A 26,688-nucleotide genomic window follows, 5' to 3' on the forward strand; every position below is an offset into this window, starting at 1 on the left:
TCATTTAGAATATATTCAGAATTCTTTACCCACATAATGGAAGACAGGAGTTCAACACTAGTCAAAAGTTGCCCTATGGGGTACCAACTCCCTTGCACTTCCCAATTTGCACACGTCTCTGAATGGTAGAACAGATCCCTTTAGGTGTCCCACTCAGAGGTGGCAAAGAAGCCCAGGGCAGAAAATGAGACAATCAGTATAGCTGCAACCAATATCTGTCAAGTTAAGTCTGTGTGTAGTTAGTTGCTATGGTAACAGCTAGAGTAAAAGATGGACCAAGAGAATGAAGCAGAGTATAGAGGTGTCTGATAGAATGTCTACCTTGATATTCACACACTCCACATCCTTTCCAGTCTCAAGAGATGAAATGGGTTGTGTCTAGTTCATGACAGAGTTGTCCCATAGGTTCTACCAATTCTTGGCCTGCAGTCTTCCCTGCCTCTGTTTCAGATTAATTACTCCAGGTAGCAATGATGGCAGACAAGTTAAGTGAGTAAGGATTTTTATACATTCCCAGTGACAGATTCAAGAAATGTTTTAGAAACATCAACCAATTAACTCAATATTTTATGAGCACATACTACATTCCAAATCTGCACATAGTTGTATAGATTGTCAGAGGATATTAAATATGGTCCTTACTTTGATATCTCATTAAGGGCATACATCATAGATACATGAGAAGAGATCTAAAAATGGTAGATGGCCGGATATGATTAAATTAAAATGTGGAATAGGGCTGTGTCAAGCTAGTAGATACTTACTTCTGGCAATGTTTCTGTTATAATGAGTAGACTCTCAGATTGTGGAAAGCAACTATGAAAGCCATTTGTTTTTATAGAAACATCAAGCTCTCAATGTTGGCAGAAACTCTCTCCAGGTGGTCAAACTAGAGGTGATTTTTACTTTCTTCTCTAAATGTTACCATATTTTCCATAATTCCCACACTCAACATTTATTACTTTTATATTCTAAGAATTTTTTTAACATAACCAAAGGATGTGGGACAACTAGAACTCTCATACACTGCTGATGGCAACACATAATGGTAGTCACTTTGGAAAACAGTTCAGCAGATTCTAATAAAGTTAAACATATACTTACCATGCAACTCAGCAATTCTACTCCTAGGTATTTATCCAAGATAAAGAAAAATGTTCTTTCTCTTGCTCTCTTTCACATGAAATACGTACATGCCTACACACAAACACCACCACCACCACCAATGTTTAAAGCAGCTTTTTAATTATCACAAAAACTGGAAACAATCTGTATGTCCTTCAACTTATAAATGGATAAACTGTGATACACCCTTACAATGGAATACTACTCAGCAACAAAAAACAATGAACTATTGATAAATACAACATGATGGAATAATATCAAATGCATTATACTGGATGAAAGAAGCCAGATTCAAAAAGTTGCGTAATATATAATTGCACTCATATAACACTTTGGAAGAGGCAAAATCATAGGAACAGAAACTGATCAAAACAAAGGAGTACCAATCAAGGGCTGTTGAAGTAATCAGCAGAACTGACCAAGATGGAGCCTCCATGAATCAATAAGAATGAAGAGGGAACAAAACATCTGAAAACCATTAGAGAACCCATAGCAGAATTTACTGACTCTCCGAGTTTAGAAGCAAAGAACAAGATACCAAAGTCTACTCTAGCATCATAAACCCAAAAGGACACATGATCCTTCACGATGACTGTACCAGTGAAGATTCTTTACATTGCAAATGACCAAGACCAACTCTGGTTGGTCAGCCAAACATAGAAAAGAAAAATGGTAGTGAGGAGGTATTAGAAGGATTCAGAGTAACTCACAAGAAAGAAGGAAATGCTGAACAAGAAGGTGTCAAACAACTCTCATGTGTCACTTCAAAACGTTTACCACTGCTGTGGCAGCCATTCCACTCACATTCAACCAGCTTAATGAAGGTGCAAATGGACTGCACCTAGCTTAGCCTTGTATACCTCTCATTTCCTGTCCTAGGTCTTCTGTCCTGGCAGGAACCCACTAGACACTAGGGCATGCAAGTCAGAGGTGGGGAGTTAACACCATGGAGACACATCTGACCAAAAGGAAATAATAGTCCATAAATAAATGCTTACCTTTCTCCCCAGTTCAGAGCAACAGCTCTCAGATCCATTTTGAAAATCTCCTAAATCAAGTCATTGGCATAAAGGACCAGTAACCAGTAGCGGTGGCCAACTCAACAACTTATCTTTGTATTGATTATCTTTCTTCCCTGTTTCATTACTGCTGCCACAAACTCTTTGAGCTCATTATCAAATATACTATCTATAGCCCAGGCTTCTCAAGCCTTGCTTCCTGGGGAACCCAGGCTAACACAAGCAGGCCTTGGGAAGGATCCATTATAGTTCTGGATATTTCAGCTACAGAAATTTATGGTTTATCTCTTAAGGGTGATGGCACCAGCGGACTCAGCTCTCATCAACTTCCAAACACTTCCCAGGAGACAGTCTGATTGATGCAGTTTAGGTTACATGCATACTCCATCAAAGGGCACAGAACCTCATGTTCTAATCTCAACAGAATTATTTGGACTGGGGTCAGCTCTCCAAAGAATATGTGAAGGTGGGAAACAAAGGGTGATTTAGGAACATTTTGTTATCTAGTTACAAGTTGCTTTTTGATCATGTTAACTTACCTTAAAAAAAAAAAAAAAGAGCATTGTGCATGTGGCATACCAGCCCCTTTCTGCCTTAAGTATAAGTTTATTTTCTCCAAGGAATCAATACCTTGCTAGACCTTGGTCACAGCCTTAAAATAGAAAAGGTAAGCATGAGTCAAGAATATTATGGGATTTTCTGGTAGGTTTTTCTGATAGCTCAAAATCGTTATTTTGAATTTGGAAAGCTCATACCTTAGCAGTTGTTAAGATAGCCATGTTCACTTTTTTCTCACTCTTATTTTGTCTCTCTCTAGGTTAATATCCAACACAGGTATTAAGCACTTGCCAGCTGTTCACAAGATTCAATCTCTCCAAAAGGTTCTACTGTAAGTTTTTCCTTGAGTATTTACCTAATCAATAGATGCTTGCCCAACAGCCACTGGGCCTGTAATATGTATTGTTTAGCCTACATCCTCCAAATATGTCACTCTGGGTAAGCAGAGGTAGTAAGGCCAAGAGCAAGCAACCTTGGTTTTACCTGAAAGCCAGCTAAGCTCAGTGTGGAGACAGCAGGCTCCTCAATAAGACTGTTATCAACACAACCAGTTTGTAGCAAATCAAGTAGTCTCTTCTTTCTTCACTATTTAGTGATTTACATGCCCTTCCCACTACAACTACCCCACCACCCCAGTCTTCTCCCACCCTCATCTCTTCCTTCCAGAAGTCTACTATACTAGGCATAAAGAAACCACTTGACAAACAAATTCACACTGTCAGCAAGATAAGCTATTTGCCTTTTCCCAAGATATCTGAATTTTTTTTTAATTTTTTTTTAACCTTTATTTATTTTTGAGACAGAGAGAGACAGAGCATGAACGGGGGAGGGTCAGAGAGTGGGAGGCCCAAAATCTGAAACAGGCTCCAGGCTCTGAGCTGTCAGCACAGAGCCTGACGTGGGGCTCGAACTCACGGACTGTGAGATCACGCCCTGAGCCGAAGTCAAACACTCAACCGACTGAGCCACCCAGGTGCCCCAAGACATCTGAATTTTTAAAGAAGAGGGGGAAAAAAGTGTGTAGTGCCAAGTGTATTTCCAATAGTGAAATTGTAAGAATCTGGAAATGGTAGGGAAGTGGTATAAGGAGCTAAGGACAAAGGGGAAAAGGGAGAGAAAAAGAAAATCTTAACATTTCTCAATTGTTCTAAGCAGTTTACCACTTCTGTATACAGTTTATTTGTTAAATCTGACCCAACAGTCAAGCTTGATGAGAAGATGAGGGACACAAACCAAAAAATAAGACTTTCTCCACCCCTTCATTCAGGAAGAGAAAAATCAATGCTACAATTTTTCCTGTGACCCAGGTAGAAAAGGAGGTCAACTGGCTGTGAGAGGGGGATTGAGACAGGAGGAAGATGAAGTCCCAACTATAGGGAATGGAGAAGTTTGGTTTGGAGGTGAAAGGTAGCTTTGGCATACTGAGCAGTCAAGGATAATAAAGGAGACTCCTAGAACTTTAACACAGTGAAATTAGCTAAGGAAATGTTCAGAGACAAGAGACTGCATGTCTGCAATTTCACTTTTAAGAACGGATATACTGAAGATAAATTAGAGGTCATTTATTTCCCTAACTTTGAACTCATCATCTTTCCAAACAGTAACTGTTCAAACATTGCCTCAACTAAAGACCACATCATGCCAAGGAAATTAAATGCTGGAAGGTTACTTGAGTGGAGCTGGCATAAATACCTAATGTACCTGTTCTTTCTTCTAGAGACATTCAAGATAATATAAACATCCACACAGTCGAAAGAAATTCTTTCATGGGGCTGAGTTTTGAAAGTATGATTTTGTAAGTAAAGAAAAAAACTCCAGTGGAGTAATATTTGGTTTTTCATTTAATCATCTTTTTCTTAACAGGATGCTCCTTTTGTGTTTAGGTAACTTTGGCATTTCACCATTTAAATTTCTGTCTGGTTCAGTATTTTTCTCTCATTTCCATCTTTGCATTTCAGAATCACAACATGGAGTCATGTTAATAATTTATGATTCTGTGGTGCGATTCAAGTATTTAAAATTGCTCTGTGAGTGATGGTCTCCTGTGATGCAACATCTGTTCTGAAGGACAGAAGAACTCATGCATCAATAAAGCTAGTTATTGCCTGGCAAGGCTTTTGTTGCCCAGAGAAAAAGATCAAGAAGGAGGCTGAATTCAAAAGATATTCTCTCATAACCATGCCAAGCAGCTCCTATTCAACCCCATGCTGGGCATAAGATGACTTCTCATTTTCTTGGAACAATCACGTTTTTTTAATGAGCCTGAGTTACTCCCTCTGACTTTTGGGAATGTTTTTAAATGCACTCTGTGCCATTGATGGACTACTTTGGAATCTCCTGTATTAGGAGCCAGTGTGACAGTTTACCCACTCCCCAAAATGGCCAAGAAATAGAGTGCTAGAGTCTGCCCAAGAGTTTGTGGGACCCATGAAAGTTAGGTTAACAGAATGGCATTTGTGAAACTGGTAATTGCCATTACATCTGTAAAGAAAGCATTTTATCCTTCCATTTCACAAATTTTCGCACTTTTAAAAAATATAGTAATGTGTGTGTCTGTTTGTCTTCAAAATATTCCATTATGTACAAAAGGTATGTTCCAGCCAAGAAAGAATTTTAGTCATTTTCAAAGCAGCAACATGATTCAGTGACTACTCAGCAATACAAAAAAGGAAAGGGGGAAGAAACAGAGATGAGGAAATATTGAAGATTAAAGCTAAGCACAGCATTTGATGTAAATTAATTACAAAGAACAACAGAAAGGTTTCAAAGAGACTAGTGGAGGAATTGCAAGTGTGAAGGAAAAAATAAAATCAAAGGCATGTATTCAGAGCATATGCTATTACAACAAAAATTTTTAGTGAGTCCTACCTAAGCCTTGCTTTTAATACACTGATGATATTCAGAATTTATGTACACATGTATTGGAATGAGTTGATGGGGTGTGGGAAATATGAGTGAAGGAGAAAGCAAAATAAATGAATTAAAATATAAACAGAACTAAAAGTGTGCAAAATAAAAGCAACTATTCTAAGACTGAAGAAGGATTAATTTATTCTGACTGGCGTGTGATGTGAGGGTTGAAGGAACAGTTTAATGAGGGAAAGGTGGCTGAGAAAGGAAGTTGTGTCTAAGATAGGCTTTAACGATAAGTGGGATGTAGCCAGGCAAAGAGCAAACAGAAGAAACAGAATCATCAAGGATATGAAGATTAAAAAAAAAAAAAAAAAAAAGAATACGGGAGATAGAAGGAAAAGGGGAAAATAGCAAGTACCTTAGTAACATCAGCCTGGCGGGTTAGAGCACAAACAACAGTGAATGGACTGCCGTCCTACATATGGAAGGAGCCTAGTGATAAAGGTCATCAGTTGTCCCTGGATATCTGTGCTTCTTTAAAACTTGCCTTAACACAGGTGTCATTTTTAAATCTAGTGATTCAAAGTCACTTAATGTTATCATGTGGCAAATCTATTAACAGAATATTTTATAAAAATGTATCATTAAGTGGGAGTGTGCTGATATTTCCACTGTTTTCTCCTTTGGCAAGGCATTATTTTTGTCCAGAACACAAGACAGAAGAGCATACTCTCCCAAAGAGGAGAGCTTTCTTGAGAGTCAATACTTCTCAGACATATCTCTAAAGGATAAATTCATTTTTGTGAGAACAAGATCTTTTCTTGACCTCAGATGGTCCTTACCCATAGATAATAGAATCAGAAAATTCATACTCAACACAGCTTAACACTCCAGTTTTTCTTAATTTGGGTGCTACCTCTGGATGCAGGGCCACTTTCTCCCCCTGTGAATATTCAGAAAAGGAAGCATGGCAAAATGGCACAGAGGACTGATAACATTTTCTATGCACTGGCATTTTTCAAAATCCTGAGGCCCTGTTCTAAAAATACCTTTATTGTACATATACAACATACATATAAATATTACACACACACATTTTTTTCAAACCCAGTAATGAAGGATTATCAAATACTTGGCTAGTGACTCAGAGGAAAATGAGTGATTAAATGTCCACCATGTTGAGGCCTCTGAGCCCTTTCCCACCCCTACCCTGCAACCAGAGGGTCTGAATGAAAACACCTAGCCGTGGCCAACTAGCAGAATGGCCTCAGATTTGGGGAAAAATTAAATGAGGCTACAGGTCTATCAGCTCCCACACATCCCAGCCATAGAAAAGGCTCACTCCATGTGCATTTCCTCTCTTCCTCAACCGGTTTCTATCTCTCTTGCCTACCCCAGGGAGCTTTAATACGCCAGGTCACCCCCAGCACCTTCACTCTTCAGGCTGAGGGCAATTTCTGCTTCTGGAGCTCCTGAGCCTCTACTAAAGCTACCTATGTGTAAAAATTCGAGAAAACCATGATCCAGTTATTCATTAGTCAATACGGTGCCCAGACTGTCCTTGTCGTCATCATCATCAGGCTTTAAAATGATCATTGTCTCTCTTAAGAGGCTAAGAGTTATACTTCATAAGTGTCAGCTTCTCGTTGTTAGTGGCTGAGTGCTACCACCTCATGTAAATCCCAGGGCAGAGGTTCTGGGCATCACTTGGTTTTTGTGTAAAGATCCATTGTTGACATCAAAAAATTCTACCCCTCTCCCCATATGATGGTATCCATTGATTAAGAAAAGTCCATAAAGACAAAGGTTACTTCAAATACAGTAATTCTTCTAAATTAGCCTCTATGATATGTAATCATAACAACATCTATTTGCAGGAAATTTATGTACAGAAAATACTATCTTGTGTTCAGAAACATAGTTGGAGCCCATCTGGATTTACATACCCCTTGTGTTAGATGAAGGGTCAGCCAAACCTGGACCATAAATTAGTACAAGTTTTTAGAAGTGAACATTTTGATTGCAGGGAACATTACCATTGAAAGTAAGTTAAGTAAAATGGTATCCTGTGAAAGAGAAGAGAAGACAAGACAGGCAAGAGAAGACAGGCAAGAGAAGACAGGCAAGAGAAGACAGGCAAGAGAAGACAGGCAAGAAAAGACAGGCAAGAAAAGACAGGCAAGAAAAGACAGGCAAGAAAAGACAGGCAAGAAAGAGAAAGAGAAAAAGAGAGAGAGAAAGAGAGAGAGAGAGAGAGAGAGAGAAGAGAGAGAGAAAGAGAGAGAGAAAGGGAGGGAGAAAGGGAGGGAGGGGGAGAGGGGGTGAGAGAAAGGGAGAGGGGAAGAGAGGGGGAGGGGGAAAGGTGGGGAGGGGGGAGAGAGAGAAAGCAAGAAATCCACTCTTTTCAATAGACCGCTATTACAAAAAAATTTTTACTCTGTTGTTACATTTTAAATTTAGTGGAAACATTTGTGACATTGCTTTATAAGTGCCTGTATAAAGCATCTATGTAATATCCTCCATTTTGCCTCTTGGCCCACAAAACCTAAAATGTACTGCCTGGCCCTTTACAGAAGAAGTTCGCTAATCTTCCTGTGTTTGATCCAAAATCCCAGGGACCTACATCCCACAGGTTAGGGGCAGCTGCTCCAGCAATTCACTACCTGGGAACAGGTTCACAAAGCAGTCAGGAGGCTGGAGAGCTGGGGTGTAGGCAGGTAGTGGCAAGGTTAGTGGGGTGTGGGGGTGTATAGCCACTTCTTGGCCATCAGAACTCACCAATTGGTTGCTTATGTTTTAAGAAGATTTATCTGGTTCCTGTCTGGATTTTTTTTTTTTTTTTTTTTTTTTTTTTTTAGGTATACTGGTTGTCAGGAAAAAGGAAAAAAACATACTGTTGCTGTCCTGTGATTTTAAGTGTTTCTAGTTACCCATTGCAGGCCAGGAAATAGAGTCCTGAACATGCAGGAGCCTCTCTGGCTCGGTTTTTCAAACACTGTAAACCCACTGAGCCTGACAGGAAAAAGAACCTGACAGCAAATCAAGAGCAGGCGGTCAAAGGCTCCTCAGGCTAAGCTCTCCCAACCTCGATTTTGTTTTTGTTTTCAGATCCATCCAGGAGCACAGCAGTGCTGTGTTGTCAGCCCAAGGTGTCCTTGGGCTCCCCTATCCAGGCAGACCTGCTCACCGTCCTCTGCACACTCAGGATGACTGTTCCACATCCAGCCCCCAACAACCTCAAAGCCCCCTCCTGCTCCCACTCACAGTACTGTGCCCTGCCGCAGCCCAGTCTCTGTAATTGATTTCTCTTCCTTTCTGGCTTAACCCAGAGCCACCTCCACAAGCCTTCAATAACCAGGTCCCTATGGGTCACAGGAGATGTTCAGGTTGTCTGACAGCTTAATTAGATCACTTTTTGATGACAGCCAGGCCTGCTGTTATGGATGAGCATGGGTGAGAGACATAAGATCTTAGAGAAAGGGGATACAAAATGTTCTTTGTCTTATAAACACTTGTCCAATGATGGTATGATTTCAGTTCTGCAGGATGGCAGAGATCTTTGTCTTATCCCCCCATGGCATGGTCTCTGCCCACTAATAATGTGTGCAAAGACCTTACAGGATCCAGGTGCTAGGCCTAAGTGTGCCTTTTCAACATTTTTTTTCTGAATAAGTAATACATGCTCATTATACAAATTTCAAGCATCACATAGGTTATATAGTGATAAATCAGCCTCCTTCCCACTCCTGTCCCTGAGCTTTAAGGGTGGCATTTTATTTATGCCAATAACCTGCAATGTCTGACCTTGCCCCAGTGCTTCCAATTATGAAACCCCCTGTATTGTTTGCATCTAACATTATTGGTTTTTTAATGGGCCTTTTATTTCAGATGGCTGAATAAGAATGGCATTCAAGAAATACACAACTGTGCATTCAATGGAACCCAACTAGATGAGCTGTAAGTAGCCCTGACTATCCTTCCAGGCCATTTAGAGGGAAATGGCTCTTAAAACAGTGATATTTTATGTGGCTTCGTGTTTCCCTTCTTTCCTCATCTCCATCCCCAGGAATCTAAGTGATAACATTAATTTGGAAGAATTGCCTAATGATGTTTTCCAGGGAGCCTCTGGACCAGTCATTCTGTAAGTAGCTTCTCCTGTTTCCATGTGCTACATATCAACATGTATAACTTAGAAGTCAACTTTCTCCAATTCAGAGAAGCTTCCCATACAGAGCTGGCAATTTTTATTTGTGTTATCTACAAAGACTTACAGGGACAATTTAAGCTGATCCACATAACAGCAACAATAACAACAACAAATATTTAATGAGCCCTTACCAAGCCTCAGTGTTTTAAAAGCTTAAGATGCGGGGCACCTGGGTAGCTCAGTCGGTTAAGCGTCCGACTTCGGCTCAGGTCACGATCTCACAGTCTGTGAGTTCGAGCCCCGCGTCGGGCTCTGGGCTGATGGCTCAGAGCCTGGAGCCTGCTTCCGATTCTGTGTCTCCCTCTCTCTCTGCCCCTCCCCGATTCATGCTCTGTCTCTCTCTGTCTCAAAAATAAATAAAAAACGTTAAAAAAAAAAAAAAATTTAAAAGCTTAAGATGCATTTTCAAATTTAATCCTTATAAAACCTCTGCAGGAGGAGCTATTGTTCCCATTTTAGAGAAGGAAAAACTGACTTCCCTGGAGGGGTTAACTAACTCACCCAAAGCCATTGAAACTTTGGAGCATGCATTTAACATCAAACTGGTCTGACTCATAGCATAGACTCTTAACAACTCTGCTATACATTCCTTCCATGAAAGGGAAAGCACAGTTCTCCTTCCTCACCTTCAATGTCTAGGAGTTTCCTCCCCTGAGAGATCCCCACACACCACTTATTTTTGGATCATCTTTGCCTTAAATCAGACCTCTTGGGACTCATCCAGTACCTCATAGCCCAGCATGAGGACCTCTCCTCCTGGTGTTGCTTCCTCATCTCAATCTCTCCATGAGGGACTGCCCATATGCTCATCGGCCCCTGCCCCTCCACAGGGGTCATGCTTACTGCCACCTCTTCCCTGACAACCTCAGTCAACAGTGAATTCTTCCTCCTGTGACTTCGACAGCCTTTATGGCTGCAGGGACCCCAATCTCCAAGAGCTTTTTTAAAAACGTGTGTTTTCCTGGGCTCTAAGCAAGACCTACTCCATCTACTGATAAATGTATTGTAGGAAGGAAGGAACCCAGAAGGAAGAAGTCATATGCAAGAAAAAATAGTGAGCAAAGAAATAAGCAAACATATAAAAAAAACTCAAGTATTACTAGGTGATCCTTCTGTGGCCTGCCTAAGGTAAATTTAGGCATTTGAGAGCCACTAGCCTGAACCTCTTGACAGTCAATATCAGTTCCCATGTGTGTGTTTATCTACCTCCCTCCCATCTATCATCACTTTAATTTTCACCCAAAAGCTTATATTCTCCTTCAGGCTGGAATATAGTGTCTCTCTAGCACTAGCCCGTATGGTAGAGCAGAAACTCCAGAGGGTTATTATTCATGACAGAGCATGTGTTTGACCCATATATAGGACTCTACTCGAAAAAGTTCAATGATTATTTCAGTATGGCTGGCTTGAGATGGGCAGTATATGCAAAAGAAGAAAGTATCGGCATGATGAAAGCAGAGAGGCCAGAGAAGACTACTTTGATTTAAAACCATTCCTTCATCTCTCTAAGCCTTGGTTTCCTCACAGAAAGTTCTTCCTCACAGAAAGCTTATATTCTCCAAAGAGAATCAGACAATAATATACATCGTAATACGACAGGTCATGATGTGTGTTATGAAGTACCAAGTAGTTCATGGGCATGACAAATAGGGAATGCCAGGAATACCATCCATGTGCTTTAATATACCACATACTTAAAATTTGTAATCTTACTGTTTCCTCGTCTTCAAGTACTTGGGAGACCAACAGACTTATAGAAAGTGCTGTTGATGTCTTTGACCACCACCAGAGAAGTCTGGCAATTTCACTTACCTAAAAGTCTTAAGGGTTTTGAATGTTCCTAAACACACACCTCTGTTTGTCACAGCAGCATGTGTCTGTGATGGTATAGGTTTCCATATGTTGTTTGCACTGAGTATACTATTAAATCATAGCACCTTAACCACTCTGCTGACAACATTCAAGTTGGACTGGATCCTCCGTGAGCTCAATATCCAGGAAACCAGAACCAGAAGTTGAAAGAGACCCATGAAACATCACACTGCTATTGTAATTGGCAGAGTTTAGACCGGAAACTAGGTCTTCTGCCTCACAGTCCATGTATTCCCACCATATCATGTTGTCTAAAGCACATAAGTATGTCTAATCAAACATCTGAAAGTTATACAATAGGCTGCGAACTAAAATAGAGGAGGAATAATTGTAAGCACCAGACTCCCAGCCTAAGAACACCAGTAAATGATAAATGCAAATAGCACAGAAGAGCATCTCCTACAGGTGCATAAGCAAGTCCCAGGCTGAGGCACTGTGCCATGTGTCTCATCCAAGTGTCTAATGGAGAACACAGACATGAATCCCCCAGCCAGCCCTCCCACAAATGCCAGCAGGAAGAGGGATGTCACCATCACAGGCAGCTCCACAGAGTCCTCAAGTTACAAGTGCATATTTCAATGCTTTTACCACAGGAACCTATCTGGCCAGAATAAAGTGGATAACATTTATAGAAAATCCAAAGGAATTATGAAGCACTTGCCATGACTTAAAAGGGTTGATAGTGATAATACATTCCCACATCTTTCACCCCAATGCATGAGGATATATGTGCAAGATGATGGCTGAAAGCCCAGCCTATAATTGCTAGTCTCCTTCTTCTCCCCTTAGGGGCAAGAGGATTGATCACCTAAACATCAAGCCTCCTTTCTGGGGTTTTCAGGTTTGTCTGCAGATGTCTTTCCAGCCTCTGCTTGCTGAACTTGGATTCTATGGCCTAGTCCATCTCTTAATCTACAAACTGATAGGCCAACCCCAGCCAAACCCTGGCCTGAGAGTTGCTTGTTTAGGCATGTACAGCAAACTAGCCCACCTCAGGTGCTGTGAGTTAATGAACAGGAGGAGTACAGACGGTGCAGATCACTTAGTGCTCAGTAGATGCTCAGGCTACGGCTCTATGTCTTGGATCCAATTCCCATTCCCCCCACATAAGACTGTGATATGGATGTTTGCATGCAGGAGGTTTACTGAGGAGTGCTATTAGTTTATGAGGGAAGGACTTGCTGAGAACACAATCAGGCTAAGAGGGAAGTTGAACTGCAATGCATTTGCAACAGAAGCCTCAGCTCCCCATGGGGAACTGTGGAATTAAGACGGCCCTTCAAAGTTTGAATTAAGGCAAGGGGCCAGCCCTCTTCATCAACAATCAGGCTGTACCTGGAGAGGAGCCAAATCTTGGCTAAGTTTGAAGAAGGCAGTTGCAGAGTAGAGCTCAGCTATAAGCACCTCGGGTGTAAGTGGTTCTGAGTGTGATCATGCATCACAATCACCAGGCATGGTTGTAAAACCCTAGACTGCTGATTCCCACCCCCAGAGTTTGATTCATCAGGTCAGGAGTTGGCCTAAGAACCTGCATGTCTAATAACCTGCCAGGTGAAGCTGATGTTGCTGGTCTGGAGAGCACATCAAAAATCACTGCACTAGAACCAGTGCTGGGAATTGGGAAACTTCTTCCTGTCTCTGGGATGCCTCCTCCACAAGCAAACTGTGGTCAGTCTTCCTCCCCAACAGACTCAGTTTTTTGTCCTCACAGTAGATACGTGCAAGGGATTCCAAGAGAGCCAAGGGAAGGGTCCCCAAACCAATGATAACTCCTTTATTGAAGGCAAAAATTTTCAGCTGAATGAAAACAGGGAACCTCTGAACACCTGAAGGTACAAGGGTGAGCTGTTCCATCGCAAATAGAAATAGATGTGGAAAAAGCCAGGGGCACACAGACAAGCTCCACTGAGTTTCAGAGGAGCAGCCTAGCACCTTGATTTCCCCCTCTGGTGTCTTGACCATCTGAGTTTTCACCTGATATTCTGAACTCAAGTTTTGTGTGGGGTGTGTGTGTGTGTGTGTGTGTGTGTGTGTGTGTGTGTTAAGCAATCAAGCAATTGCTGTTTCCTTGGGTAACTGTTTCCTGTGGGGAAAATTTAATGCATTGCCTTTGTAGGCTGGAGCCAGTACAATCATATTCTGATGGTTTATCAAATTGATTTGGCTATAGCTCAGAATCATTTGATAGTTCAGATTCAAACACTGAGTTATTTGTATAAGAACTATTCTCTTCCATTACCAGTGTACCCACAGTCCTATAGATAGTAAATTGCCTTTTTATTCCGCCTGGGATCATGAAAGAGAGGTCTTCTAGCCATCTGTCAGTGTAGTATACACCAGAAATGTGCTCTCACTTATGGAAATGATTGACCTGTAATAACATCTTTGCTGGGAAAAATAGAAATTGTTCAAATCAAATTTGTGGCACTGGCTATAACACACTTTATTAAATGGGGCACAGAGTGCAATTTAACTCCTGCCTCTCCTGACTCAGCACCTTATTACTGACAGCTGTCTCCCTTTTTGCTTTGTGTCTCAAAATCAGGAATCGTAACAATGTTGAAACAATTTAGGATTACTAAATCTCTTCAGTGCCAGCCATCATCCCCTTATGTCTCCTGTTAGTACTTTTCAGGATTTAAATTCTCAGAAACAGCCACTGCCAAATATAGTATGTGCTGAAATGTTAACCGAAGTGACATCTTAAAAAAAGAAAGACTGCAGTCATTAGACCAGCCTGAAAGACAACGATTAAAAACACAAGCCCACAACTAGCCATGCCCCCGCCTTGTCCAGCTCACCAGCCCCAGGAACGACGTCAGTAATAAACCTTCTCAGCTATTCACTGAGTATATTGGGTCATACATGTCCTACATTTTGTAGATGTTGCTTGAGCACCTACTGTGTATCTGGTACTATGCTAGGTGTAAGGGATGGAGAAATTTAAAAATAAACAGTGCCTGCCCTTAAGTATCTCATTCTGGTCAAGGAAGATATGTTACTGCCCAGAACAATATGCTCTACAGAAATTTTCCTCAGGAGGCTATGCTAATAGAGCAGAATAAGTCTTTGTCATGTGATACAGTGACTTTAACAGATGAAGTGGTGGTGTGTGGCAAAGAGAGCACTTATGCCTGAATTTCTGCAATGGCCACTTCATCCCTTCCCTCCCTTCAATCCTTTCTCCTTCCAGTTTACCTAACAAGTATTTATAAGCACTTGCTATGTTCCAGGTTCAAGGTTCTCAAGACTAATCCTACAAAACTACAGCTTTCAGTAAGCCATTATTTTGCTCATTATAAATTCTAGACTCTTCCACCTGGCTTTCAAGGCTCAGAGATCTAATTCCATCCCTTTACTCCTCACAATATGGTTACCCAGAATCACCATTCTGAAAACCCCTCACTTGCCATGCTTTGTGTTCTCTCTAAGCCCACCTTTGGCCAATAGTCGTAATAATCCACTTCCATGAAGATGTGAGTAACTGATAATGTCTTATTTTGTTACCCCACTCCCATCCCTGTATATTCACATCTTAGGCATGGAAAATGTTTTTACAAAGAAATTGAAATCTAACAATAGATTTCCAATCCATGCACAAAGATTGTAGCCAGGAAAAAGATAAAGCTTTAGGGGAACACAGAGCAAAAATGGAAATACTAGTAGTAAAGTCTCAAACCACACTCAACACTATCCACTTATCTTTGTTCCTGCTGATATAAATTTCTATGGATTTTTCTTAATCCATGCAGATATCAGAAACATTTTTCTGTCAGTCCAAAATTTGAAAGTCTTGACAGGTCCCATGTTTATTCACTACAGCAAGTATCCAGCAAGCTTTAAGTAAATACTTCTATAAAGACTTTTATTTCCCTTATCACCCAGGAACCACTTTCCTGAAGACTGGCCTTACTGAACTATAAGTGACTCTACATTTGTCTCTTACCAACCACTCCCTCCTTTCAACATCCACCAGAAGATCCAGATCCCAGGTCACTGACAAGATATTTTAGCCTCATAGCAGCAAAGCCACCTAGCACTTATGACAACAGATCACATATTCCGTAGCTGTAATAAGGAGCTGGCTCCAGAAAACTGAGCAGGCAGAAAGGCACCAAAACTTCCCAACCAGGATTCCCAGTCTAACACCTAGGTAATGGACTGCAGTCAGGTCAATCCACCCAATACATGATTCTGCTGCTTCTCTCATACACATCTATTTATCTATCTATCATACACATCTATATGCACAAGGTTGCTCCCTTCCTTGGTGCCTTTGATACTTTCAGTCACCGCTTTGCTGAGCAACTTTGAAATCCAGATTTCCTCTCTCAGTCTGCCCCACAGCCTTCTCCCTTTATTGTTTTTAAATATTTCTTTGTTTAGGGGAGAGCACAAGCAACAGAGGAGCAGGGAGAGGGGACAGAGGATATGAAGCGGGTTCTGTGCTGACAGGCTGATAGCAGCAAGCCCAATGTGGGGCTTGAACTCAGGAATCGTGAGATCATGACCTGAGCCAAAGTCAGATGCTCAACCAACTGAGCCACCCAGGTGCCCCAACAGCCTTCTCCTTTTAGAATGACTGTCCTGTAAGACTTGCTCCACTCTCTGATTTGCATTATGATCCTAATAATGAAGCATCTCTGCTAATCAGATAACTATCTTCTGAATAGATTGAGAGCCCAGTACTGTGCTAGATACAGTGCATAACCCGTAAGTAGCTTAATAATCCTGGCTCTCAGAGCATTTGAAATCTGAGCAGACAAAACAAACATACATGAACATACTTTTTTTCATGATATCATTTCATGGTATTAAATATCATTTCATATTGTTTGAAATGATAGAAGGGATAACACAAGGTGGGAGATTCTTTGGAACTGCTGGAAGTCAGGGGACAACACAGTTGGCTGGAGTGACCTAGCTCTTCCTTTTCCATATTCTTATTCAGCGTCACTTCTCAGTGGATCTTCAAACAAATCAACAATTTTCTGGGTGCTTACTACATGAAAGTCACTGGTGAGAATGCAAGGAGCCCTCTGCCATGAAGCAGAGAGAAAATCCAAGTACAAAGAGCTAGCATATAGGGGCTCCTGGGTGGCTCAGCTGGTTAAGCTTCTGACTTCAGCTCAGGTCATGATCTCACAGTTCATGGTTAGAGCCCTGCATGGGGCTCTGTGCTGATGGCTCAGAGCCTGGAGCCTGCTTCATATTCTGTGTCTCCCTCTCTCTGCCCCTCCCCTACTTGCACTCTGTCTCTCAAAAATAAACATAAAAGAAATATTTTTTATAGCTAGCATATAAAATAAAAGCTAGTAAGTGGTGAGAAAGGCATAAGATCCATGGGATATAATACTATTGCACTCTTAATGGCTTTCAAGGAAAAATATCTCTACAACTGTTAAAAATTATGGAGATGACAGAATCACAGAGACTTCCATGGGAGTCTATTCTGGATCCCTATTATGGCATAGAAACTATTCTGAAACTTACTGACTCAAAATAATCATCCCATCTTGCTCATAATCTAGTGTTTCAGAAAAGTGGGTAGCCTATCTCTGATCCAAGTGACATCAAGTCAGGTAGTAAGGCTGGGGGATCTATTTCCAAGTAGTCCCCTTCACTCACATGCCTTGTGCATTTGTCCTCCTTCCTATTGCTCTCTCTCTCTCTACACACACACACACACACACACACACACACACACACACACACGTGCACACACACAGATAGCATTTCATCTCATTCTCTGGGATCTCTACACATAGCTTAGACTTTTCCCAGCACAGCAGTCTCAGGGTATTTAGAGTTCTTTCATGGCATCTTAGGGCTCTCTAAGAGCAATATAGGAGCTGTCAGCACTCTTAAAGGCAAGGTCTAGAACTGGTAAAGCAACACTTTCATCGTATGCTATTACAATCCAAAGACATTGTAGGTCAGCCTGAATTCAAGGGAAGAGCAAATAGACCCTGTATGGAAAGAATGTAAAGAATTTATAGCCATCTTTAATCTACCCCAGTGTATAAGAGGAGGGCATTCCATGGAAGCTAATCATTTGGGGTGTTTTTTTTGGTTTGTTTCAGAAATCTTCATTTAATGTGATATTTTTTATATTCTGAACTCAAGGGAGGTGCATATCTAAGAAAAAATAGTTTTCTGTTTTATATTTATTGCTTTTAAAAATATAAAAAATGTTCATGGCAGGTAATGATTGCCCTGGCTTCAATTGTTCCTGAAGGACTTTTTATACTTTCATCTCATTCCTTGAATGGAGCCTTGAATTATTTTAGACAAAATGAAGTTTTTGCTTTCTTCCACATTTGAGCGGGGAGGAAAAAGCCAGATGAAACAAGAACGTGAACTCAGAGCCCAGAGTGAGTGTCAATAGCAGAACTGGTCAGTGGAACAATTGTGTTGAAAACAGAAACTAAAGAGATTTTCTAGGGCAGAGAAAAATACTGAGAAGCTCTGGACCAATAGGAAGTATAAGTGGAGAGCAGGCCAGGACAGCTGGATCATCTACCAGTGGAATGTGAAGACTTAGCACAGGGTTGAAGGTTTATGGGTCAGGCTCTTATCTCCAGGGACCCCAGTTCTCAAGAATCAAAATACTTAGGAGATAATTTAGAGAAGACACCTTGGAATGCCAGAACTTTTACCTTATGGTGATAGTAATGAATGTTGTGAGAAATAGTTAAATCCCAGGCATGTGTGGAAAATAAAGCCAAGATATTCTGTTGAGGGTTTGCATATGGAATGTGAGAGAGAGAGGCACCAAGCATGACTTACAAGTTTTTCCAACTGGAAAGGCCATAAGTGGAACAGGTTTGGGAGGGACAATCAGGAGCTCAGTTTTAATATCCAAAGTTTGGCCTTCCCATTAGACATCCATCCAAGAAGAGATTTTTTTTTTATTTTTTTTTTATGTTTATTTATTTTTGAGACAGAGAGAGACAGAGCATGAACGGGGGAGGGGCAGAGAGAGAGGGAGACACAGAATCGGAAGCAGGCTCCAGGCTCTGAGCCATCAGCCCAGAGCCCGATGCGGGGCTCGAACTCACAGACCCGTGAGATCGTGACCTGAGCTGAAGTCGGAGGCTTAACCGACTGAGCCACCCAGGCGCCCCATCCAAGAAGAGATTTTAAGGAAGCAGCTGAACGTAAGAGTCTGCAGTTCAGGAGAGCAATCTAGAGATAAATATAAGGGATCCATCTACATATAAATGGTGTTTAAGCTGTAAGACTAGATGACTAGACCCACAGATTAAGTGAAAATAGAGAAAAGAAGTCTAGGCTCTGAGCCCATGGGTACTCCAACAGTTGGAGGTCAAGGAGCAATTAGCAAAGAAACATCCAAAGCTTTAGGAGACAAATATTACTAGATATAAAGCAAGTCACCAGGAAGATCTAAAAAGTTTCAATTTCCATGTACCTGAAGTATTTCATACATATATAAGGCAAAACGTGACAAAACTAAAAGTAGCAGTATACAAATCCAAAATCATAGTTGGAGATTTTAATTCACTTCTCTCAGTAATGATAGAACAAGCAAGCAAAAAATCAGGAAGCATACAGAAGAATTTGAGTAACAGATACCAAGTTTATCCAATTTGTCAATACTAACAAGGAGGGGACTAAGTGAAATATACATCAGTATTACATATATGTAATCATTAGCTCTCAAATGTAAATTTGCCTAAATATCAAGCAGAGTATAAGTAGTCCAAATATTAGCATTGGTAGGTAACCACTACTAAAGCTAGGACTTGAGCAAATGAGTAGAAGCTGGATCCTCAGAAGATCTAATGACACATGGAATCACACACTTAACTTTTACCCTTCATCTTACCCTCTAATTTCCCACCAGTTTCATTTGCTAAACCCAACTGAAAGCTGACTGACAAGGTATCTGGGAAATGGAACCTGCAGAGGCCATCCATCCTGCAATACAGAGTAGAGCATAAAGAAGGACACAGAATGGATGGGAGAGAAACCAGACAAATGACCCACATATCACATCCATGTTTTGTACTTCATCAAAGTACAATGGGGAGTCATCGAAGAGTTTTAAGAAGGAAGCCATAATCTGGGTGGTTTTTTTTTTAATGCCAATCTGCAGTGTAAGGATTGCATTGGGGAGAGAGAGATGGTTGTGATGGTTAATTTTATTTGTCAACTTGACTGGGCTGTGGGATGCCCAGATAAGAAGTAAAACATTTATGAGTTTACCCATGAAACTGTTTCCAGAAGAAATTAGCATTTGAATCAGTAGACTGAGTAAGGAAGATCACCCCCTTCTATGTAGGTAGGCATCATTCCATCAGTTAGGGCCCAAAAGGAACAAAAAGGCAGAGAAAAGGCAAATTTGCTTGCTTTCTTCTTGAGCTGGAATATCTATCTTCTCCTAGCCTCAGACATTGGAGCTCCTGGTTTTTGGGCCTCCAGATTCTGGAACTTAGACCAGTGGCCTTCCTGGTCCCCAGGCCTTTGAGCTTGGATTCAACTATACCTCCAGCTTTCCTAATTCTCCAGCTTACAGATAGCATAGCACAGGATTTCCCAGCCTTCATAACCTCATAAGGCAATTCCCACAATAAATTTCTTCCTATTTATCTCTTTATATCCTATACTAGTTCTATTACTCTGGAGAACCCTTGTGAATGCCATGGTCACAAGCACAACAGTTATGAGGCTACTGTCTTTGTCTAGGCCGAAACTACAGAAACTAAAGTGGTACCAGAGGAATAGATAGATTTCAAACAGATATAAAGTCAGGCCTCAGATGACGAAACCCAATGTCCAAGTGAGGAAGAGGTGGGAGTCAAGGACAACTTCCAGTTTCCATCTTGAGCAACAGAGGAAAATGGAGGAGTCATTTGCTGAGAAGGGAAAAACAAAAGGAGGAACATATTTAAATAGAAGGTGGTAAATTCGGTTTTAATACTTGAAAGTCATCAACATAGTGGGGTATGATGGACAACTGATTATCTGGACCTGGGTTCAGAAGTAGGATCTGAGCTGGAACATACATTCAGAAGCCATCAGCATATCTCCAGTATCTGAAACCAGAGAAGTGAGTAATATCTGAGAATGTTATATACTGTCCGAAAGGTACCAAAGTTTGGAGAAACTCCAATATTTAAAGAAAAGATAGAAGAGAAAGAATAACAAAATCCAGAGTCAAAGAAGAGGTCAGAAAAAATTAAAGAGAATGTGATGCCACGAAAAAGTCTCAGGAAGAATGTTTTACACATGAAATATAATTGAGAAATCAAGAAGGTTAGAATGAAACTGTGGCCTTGGAAAGTATTGTTTCTCTAGGGTTTGGGTAGAAACCATGTTGCATTGTAAGGAAAAAGTGACATCCGTTATTAAAAACTGTTTTAAGTTTGATTGGGAAAAGGAGATGACAAATAGGGTAGAAATTAGAGGTGGGTTTCAGTGGACAACAGGAAGCATACAGAATTTGGGAAAGGAAATGAAGGACATAATGAAAACAAGGTTTTGAGAATGTCATTTTCACCAGACTTTGAGAACATATGGGATAACAAATGCATTTTCATACCCCCAAGTTTATTGTTCTGAGTGCCCACTACTTTTACTTACAGGAAATGCAGACATTAGAAGTTTCTCCTTCCCCACATATATCCAAGGTCCCCAAGGGTGCTGAGACCTTATTATCACGTGCTACTGCCCCCATCAGAATCACTCCTTCATGGCCAACCTGCTGGCTCCAACAGGTCTAAGCTGGTACCATTTAGAGCCCCATGCTGCCACTAGCTGGTCTTGGTTGTTGTGAGAGTTGCAGCTGCCAACCATGCTGCCAGAAAGGCACCCAATGTCACTGGTATGGCTACCAGAAGTCCTCCAGGGACACAAACTTGATTAAAATGTGCATTTCTGGGGACTTCCATGTAGACCTCTGCTAATTTGCCCAAGCAGAGACTCCTACAAGGCAAAAAAACTGTATGAGAGACACTGAAACAGAGACAGAGAGAGAGACCGAGAGAGACCGAGAGACCGAGAGAGACCGAGAGACCGAGAGAGACCGAGAGACCGAGAGAGACAGAGACCGAGAGAGACAGAGACCGAGAGAGACAGAGACAGAGACAGAGAGACAGAGACAGAGACAGAGAGACAGAGAGAGACAGAGACAGAGAGAGACAGAGACAGAGAGAGACAGAGAGAGAGACAGAGAGAGAGACAGAGAGAGAGACAGAGAGAGAGACAGAGAGAGAGACAGAGAGAGAGACAGAGAGAGAGACAGAGAGAGAGACAGAGAGGTGTTTACTAAAAATATCTGCAATTTATTAAGTGCTGTTTATTGGCCAGGAAGTTTCCTGTGTACTTTAACTCATTTAATTGTCCCAACAACCCTTTGAGGCAGCTGTGATTATTACCATTCCTATTTTATGGCTGAGGAAACAGAAATAGAGAAGTGACATTACTTTATCAAGATCACAAATCTAATAGGTAGAGGGACAGGATACATACACAGGATAGTCTGGCTATACTCATAATCACCACTCTCTATTGCCATTTCAACTTTGTGCTGAGGGTGCCTCTACTGTCCACCAGACTCCTCTTACCCTTATGGTGTTTCTTCTCACACTTTTCTGAAATTTGGCCACAGATTCCACCCTCACTCATCTCAAGTATTTTTTGTAGCTAGCTTTATAGTGGGGAGGAAATGGCTTCCATTTCTTCAATTGATGTAAATTAGTGGATATCTATTCCAGACAGACTTTAGAAGGGGAGATGGCTATAGTTAAGCCCCAGATCAGGCATGATGTGTGTATAACCAGTAATCAGAGAGCCCTGATCTAAGTCTTCCTACTGCAAACCCAAGTGCCAGGGCTCTAGGGGACCACATGTCCTAGTAGCTATATATTGATCTGACTGAGATGTGTTGGGTCAATTGGCATCACCCTCCTCACTCGTGTAAGAATATCACTACTACATCGGCAATTTTGCCTGCTAACCAAGCAGAAAATTTTAGGTCCATAATAATCAGGTTTATTTACATTTTCTCCTTATAGAGACATTTCAAGAACCAGGATCCATTCCCTGCCTAGCTATGGCTTAGAAAATCTTAAGAAGCTTCGGGCCAAGTCAACATACAACTTGAAAAAGCTTCCCAGTCTGGATAAGTTTGTCGCACTCATGGAGGCCAGCCTCACCTACCCTAGCCACTGCTGTGCCTTTGCAAACTGGAGACGGCCAATGTGAGTCTTCCCATGTCCATCCCTTGAGCCCCACTTGGGAATTTCTACAACGCAGAACTTGGTCCATAACTTCCACGTATCTGCAGCATGAAGAGAATCCACTTGTAGAGAGACCTCGCTGATGAAAGACCTTAGGCATATTCTAGATTGCAGCTTCAGTATTGTGAAGGGTTTCTCATTTTCTTGAAAATGGGCTCACAAGAGAGGGCTACCCACATGGTAGATGACCTTCCAAATATTAAATGAAGTAACATGAAAAACACCGAGCATAATGCCTGACTCATAGCTGATGTTTAATGAACATTTGCCCCCCTTTTCCTTGGTACCAATATGGATTTGTCCTTCAAGTCTCCAACTCTGCACCCTATAAATGTCCCAGGGACCATCAAAATCAACTTTGGATGGGAGAAGCGTAAATGCCATTCAAGTGACCGATGCACCCATCCACAATATGTCCTAACCACTCAAGGCTCCCTAATCCATCTTTGGATCTTAGCACATCACAGGCAGGACAAAGATTGGGACATCTGTTCACTTTGGCTTTCAAGGTTGGTCAGATCTGAGAAAGCCCAGAAAAGCAGGTAATCCAAACAGAGACTAAAACCAGGAGGTAACTGGTTAAAAAGATGAATGAATCATAGAGAGGATCTGGTAAGAGTGGAGGGGCAATATTTTTGAGATTGCACAAAAATGTCCCAGGCATTTAAAGACTCAATTGCAGATAGAATGTACTGGATATCAGGAGTTCTCAAAGCCCTCCACCTCCCCTGAGCTCACTGACACAATCCACATACAGTTACACTCAGATGGTGCCTTATCACACTCTTGTGTAGTACCCCAGCACTAATACAGCTTCCCTGTGTTGTCATTTCACTGTATAGTATAATCCCCTCTATTGTTCAACCTTTAATACTTACTCATCTGCCCATGTAGACATAGCCCCTGCTCAAAAGCAAGATAAAACAAAAATGAAACAGATAGTATATACCCTAAATTGTTTTCAAAGTAACTAGGAGTCCACACTCACACCCATTTGAAGGATTTGCAGAAAAGAGGCTACTTTTCAGAAATAGCATGCATCACTGAAAAACTATCCAGAATTGGACACTCCTCACACATTAGCTCCAGGGCCAGGGAATTTCTTCCTAAGGACTAGAATCAGGATACATAAGGGGTTGGGCTGAAGCACACAAGGTTTGAGGTTTTATATTCCAGGTAAGAGTTATTCCAGCAGGGACGAGAAAGATACCAATTTGCTGGCAAAACCCTGGAACTGAATACCCTTCAGGAAAAAAATCTCCAAAGAAGTCAAGATCACTATAAGAGCTGCATGTGATATGCTGCCTGGCCCAGTGTTAGGAGTATTGCTCATACTCCTCTGGTCTTGCCACCCCCTGGTAGCATAGATGCAGCCTCAGGGTTCCCAACCAGAAATCTTCAAGTCTGTCTCACATTGTCCCATGACCTTCCCTGATTGCCCCCAGACCACCTGGCTCTCACCCTTTCTAGGTCCCTATTGTAATTGACCATCAGGGCCTGTCTGGTACAGCAAAAGAGAGGATCGCCCCTCTCCTAGGAAGAGATGCCAAAAGAGAGTAACAAATATTGCAGTGGGCCTTTAGCCCTTATATTTAACAAACTCACACCCACAAACACAAAATAAAATAGTTATATATTCATGAGATAAATTGCAGGGTTTTTTTTTTAATGGTGTCATTTCATCCTATACCATAGGTGTGGTTTAGTAATGAGATTCAAATTTAAAGTTGTACAATACAATTGTTCTTACAATCCGCATTTAGAAACAATGCGCAAGATGTAAGCATTAAGCCCTTGTGACTATGAGGTTTTGGCCAAGGGCCTCTCACAGAAAGACTTGGTTAACCACACCCCTCATCTGTCCTTGAACCATTTATCTCTTTGTCATAGTTCAACACTTAGCTTCCAAAGTTATTTTGCTCATTTTGTGATTTCAGTTTTAGGCTTTCTCTTCACAACTAGATTTTAAATTGATTCACTGTGGCATATACATCTAAATACCCACACAGGGCCTGGGTCCCAACATGAACTAAGTAACCACCATCATCTGTCTTGGTATTGCTCATATTTGCTAAGGTCTCATTGCCGGGTCCCGTTAAACTTTGCACCTTTATCTCCTGTAATTCTTACAAAGGCAATAGTATTTTTATTCCCTCCTCACAGAGGCAGAACCTGAGCCTCGGAGACAGTACATAATTTGACCAACACCATCCAGCTCAGATCCAAACCCTTTTCTTTGTTTCCCAACTCAAGCTCTGGGCCACTCCACTACACACTTTGCAACCATCAGCTCATTAATTTATTGGGATTCAAGAAAACTATTTTTTAAAAATGACCCTAAACTGATCTCCCAACTCTTTATGATGCTTATTATTTGCTAACGTACTGCAGAAGAAACACCATATTCCCTCATTTCTATTTTTGTTTCTATTCTTTTCTAAGAGACATACATTGTTTACGTTTTCCACATTCATGTGGCTGATCACTTCTGTTTCAGGAAAGGGAAGCATCAATATTTAAAATATGTTAGTAGCATTACTGACAGTAAGAATCTTCACAGAAGCCAATGCAAGCCCCAGGAAGTGAAGGCTGACTCTAGATGGTTAAGTCAGATCTGTTTCAATGAATGGAATTGCCATCTGTAGACACCAGGTTACTTACTTTCTGTTCTTAAAATCATGCTGCTGCTAATCTAATGACAGGGTTTAGGAGTCACAAGTTAGATGAAGGACCAAGTGATTCTCTTATCCCCGCTGCCCCCCCACCTCCACCCCGCCAGGCCCATCCCTTGCCTCACCTTTCTTGTAACATCTCTGTCTGAACCAAAAGATTTTCTGGCATTTTCAATTACATGTATGTTCATTGTTTTGCTCCTTTTCACGCAACCTGTGAGTGCTGGGAGAAGCCCAACCAGTCTCTAACATGAAAGACAATGCATTCTCCAGGGAGGTGGAGGGAGGGGGGGGAGGGTCCCTTGGGCCAATGGACAATGACTTTCTGGCAATTCAATTCACTTCCCAGAGGGGAGAAACAAAAGGAGAGGGTTCTCCCTAACAGCCCCTTCTCAGAGGTTGATGGAGAAAAATTCAGTCCATGTATGTCAGAACACTTAGCCAGGACCCCTCCCTTAGTATCAAATGCAACCTTTACTTCCTCCACTCCCCCAGCTACTCTCTCCTAACAGCAATTTCTTTAAGTGTTTAACACCCACTTCCCTACTCACATGAGAGTATGAGAGAAACAAAGTCCCTTAACATTGCTGTGAGTTTGCTTTTCAGGGAACGAGAGCAGAAGGAAATGGTATGTGTTTATATGAAATTTTTTCCATCCAAAAAGAGACCCAGTGTAAAATATCTCCTTTCCTTAAGGCTTTGCTTTAAAACAATTATTACCCTATCTCTACATGCACTATCCACCCATATGGATAGAATAGTTATCATCTGCTTTTCATTCAAATCCCTGCTGTAAGCACCTCTATTCTGTTGTCTAGGCCTCTTGCTCATTTGGGTTTAGCAGAAAAACCAAGAGAGAAAAGTAAGCCCAAGAAAGGACAGCTCCCCAGGGAGCGAGTTATAATCTTGGAATAAATTAGACACCCCCCCCCCCACAATCTATGTTTGCTCTCCCCGCACTTACTATTTAATATGACAGCCCAGGTTCACCTTGCAGACCACTATATACCCGAGGCCTATTGTGGCTCCTGGGAAGTGAGCTAATAGAGAATAGGACCCTCAGTAACATCTCAGGCAAATCAGCAGACCTCTCACTAGCCTGAGTACCAAAGAGCCAG

The 26,688-nt window shown here is 41.4% G+C and overlaps 1 protein-coding gene and 1 long non-coding RNA gene across 4 annotated transcripts in view; one reads left to right on the top strand and one right to left on the bottom strand.

The window, feature by feature from the left end:
• The window catches only part of FSHR (follicle stimulating hormone receptor), a 179,942-nt gene that overhangs the window by 147,995 nt on the left and 5,259 nt on the right, over positions 1-26,688 (top strand). For all 3 annotated transcript variants that reach the window (XM_078444441.1, XM_078444443.1, XM_078444442.1), the window contains 5 exons: positions 2,962-3,033; positions 4,420-4,497; positions 9,444-9,512; positions 9,622-9,696; positions 22,674-22,859. In XM_078444441.1, the coding sequence (XP_078300567.1) occupies positions 2,962-3,033; positions 4,420-4,497; positions 9,444-9,512; positions 9,622-9,696; positions 22,674-22,859 (480 nt within the window). The remainder of the gene's footprint in view (positions 1-2,961; positions 3,034-4,419; positions 4,498-9,443; positions 9,513-9,621; positions 9,697-22,673; positions 22,860-26,688) is intronic.
• LOC144615922 (uncharacterized) overlaps positions 1-26,688 on the bottom strand; it is a 151,706-nt gene that overhangs the window by 20,904 nt on the left and 104,114 nt on the right. The window lies entirely within an intron of this gene.

Source organism: Panthera onca, chromosome A3, assembly GCF_046562875.1.
Source record: "Panthera onca isolate mPanOnc1 chromosome A3, mPanOnc1 haplotype 2, whole genome shotgun sequence".
NCBI lineage: Eukaryota > Metazoa > Chordata > Mammalia > Carnivora > Felidae > Panthera > Panthera onca.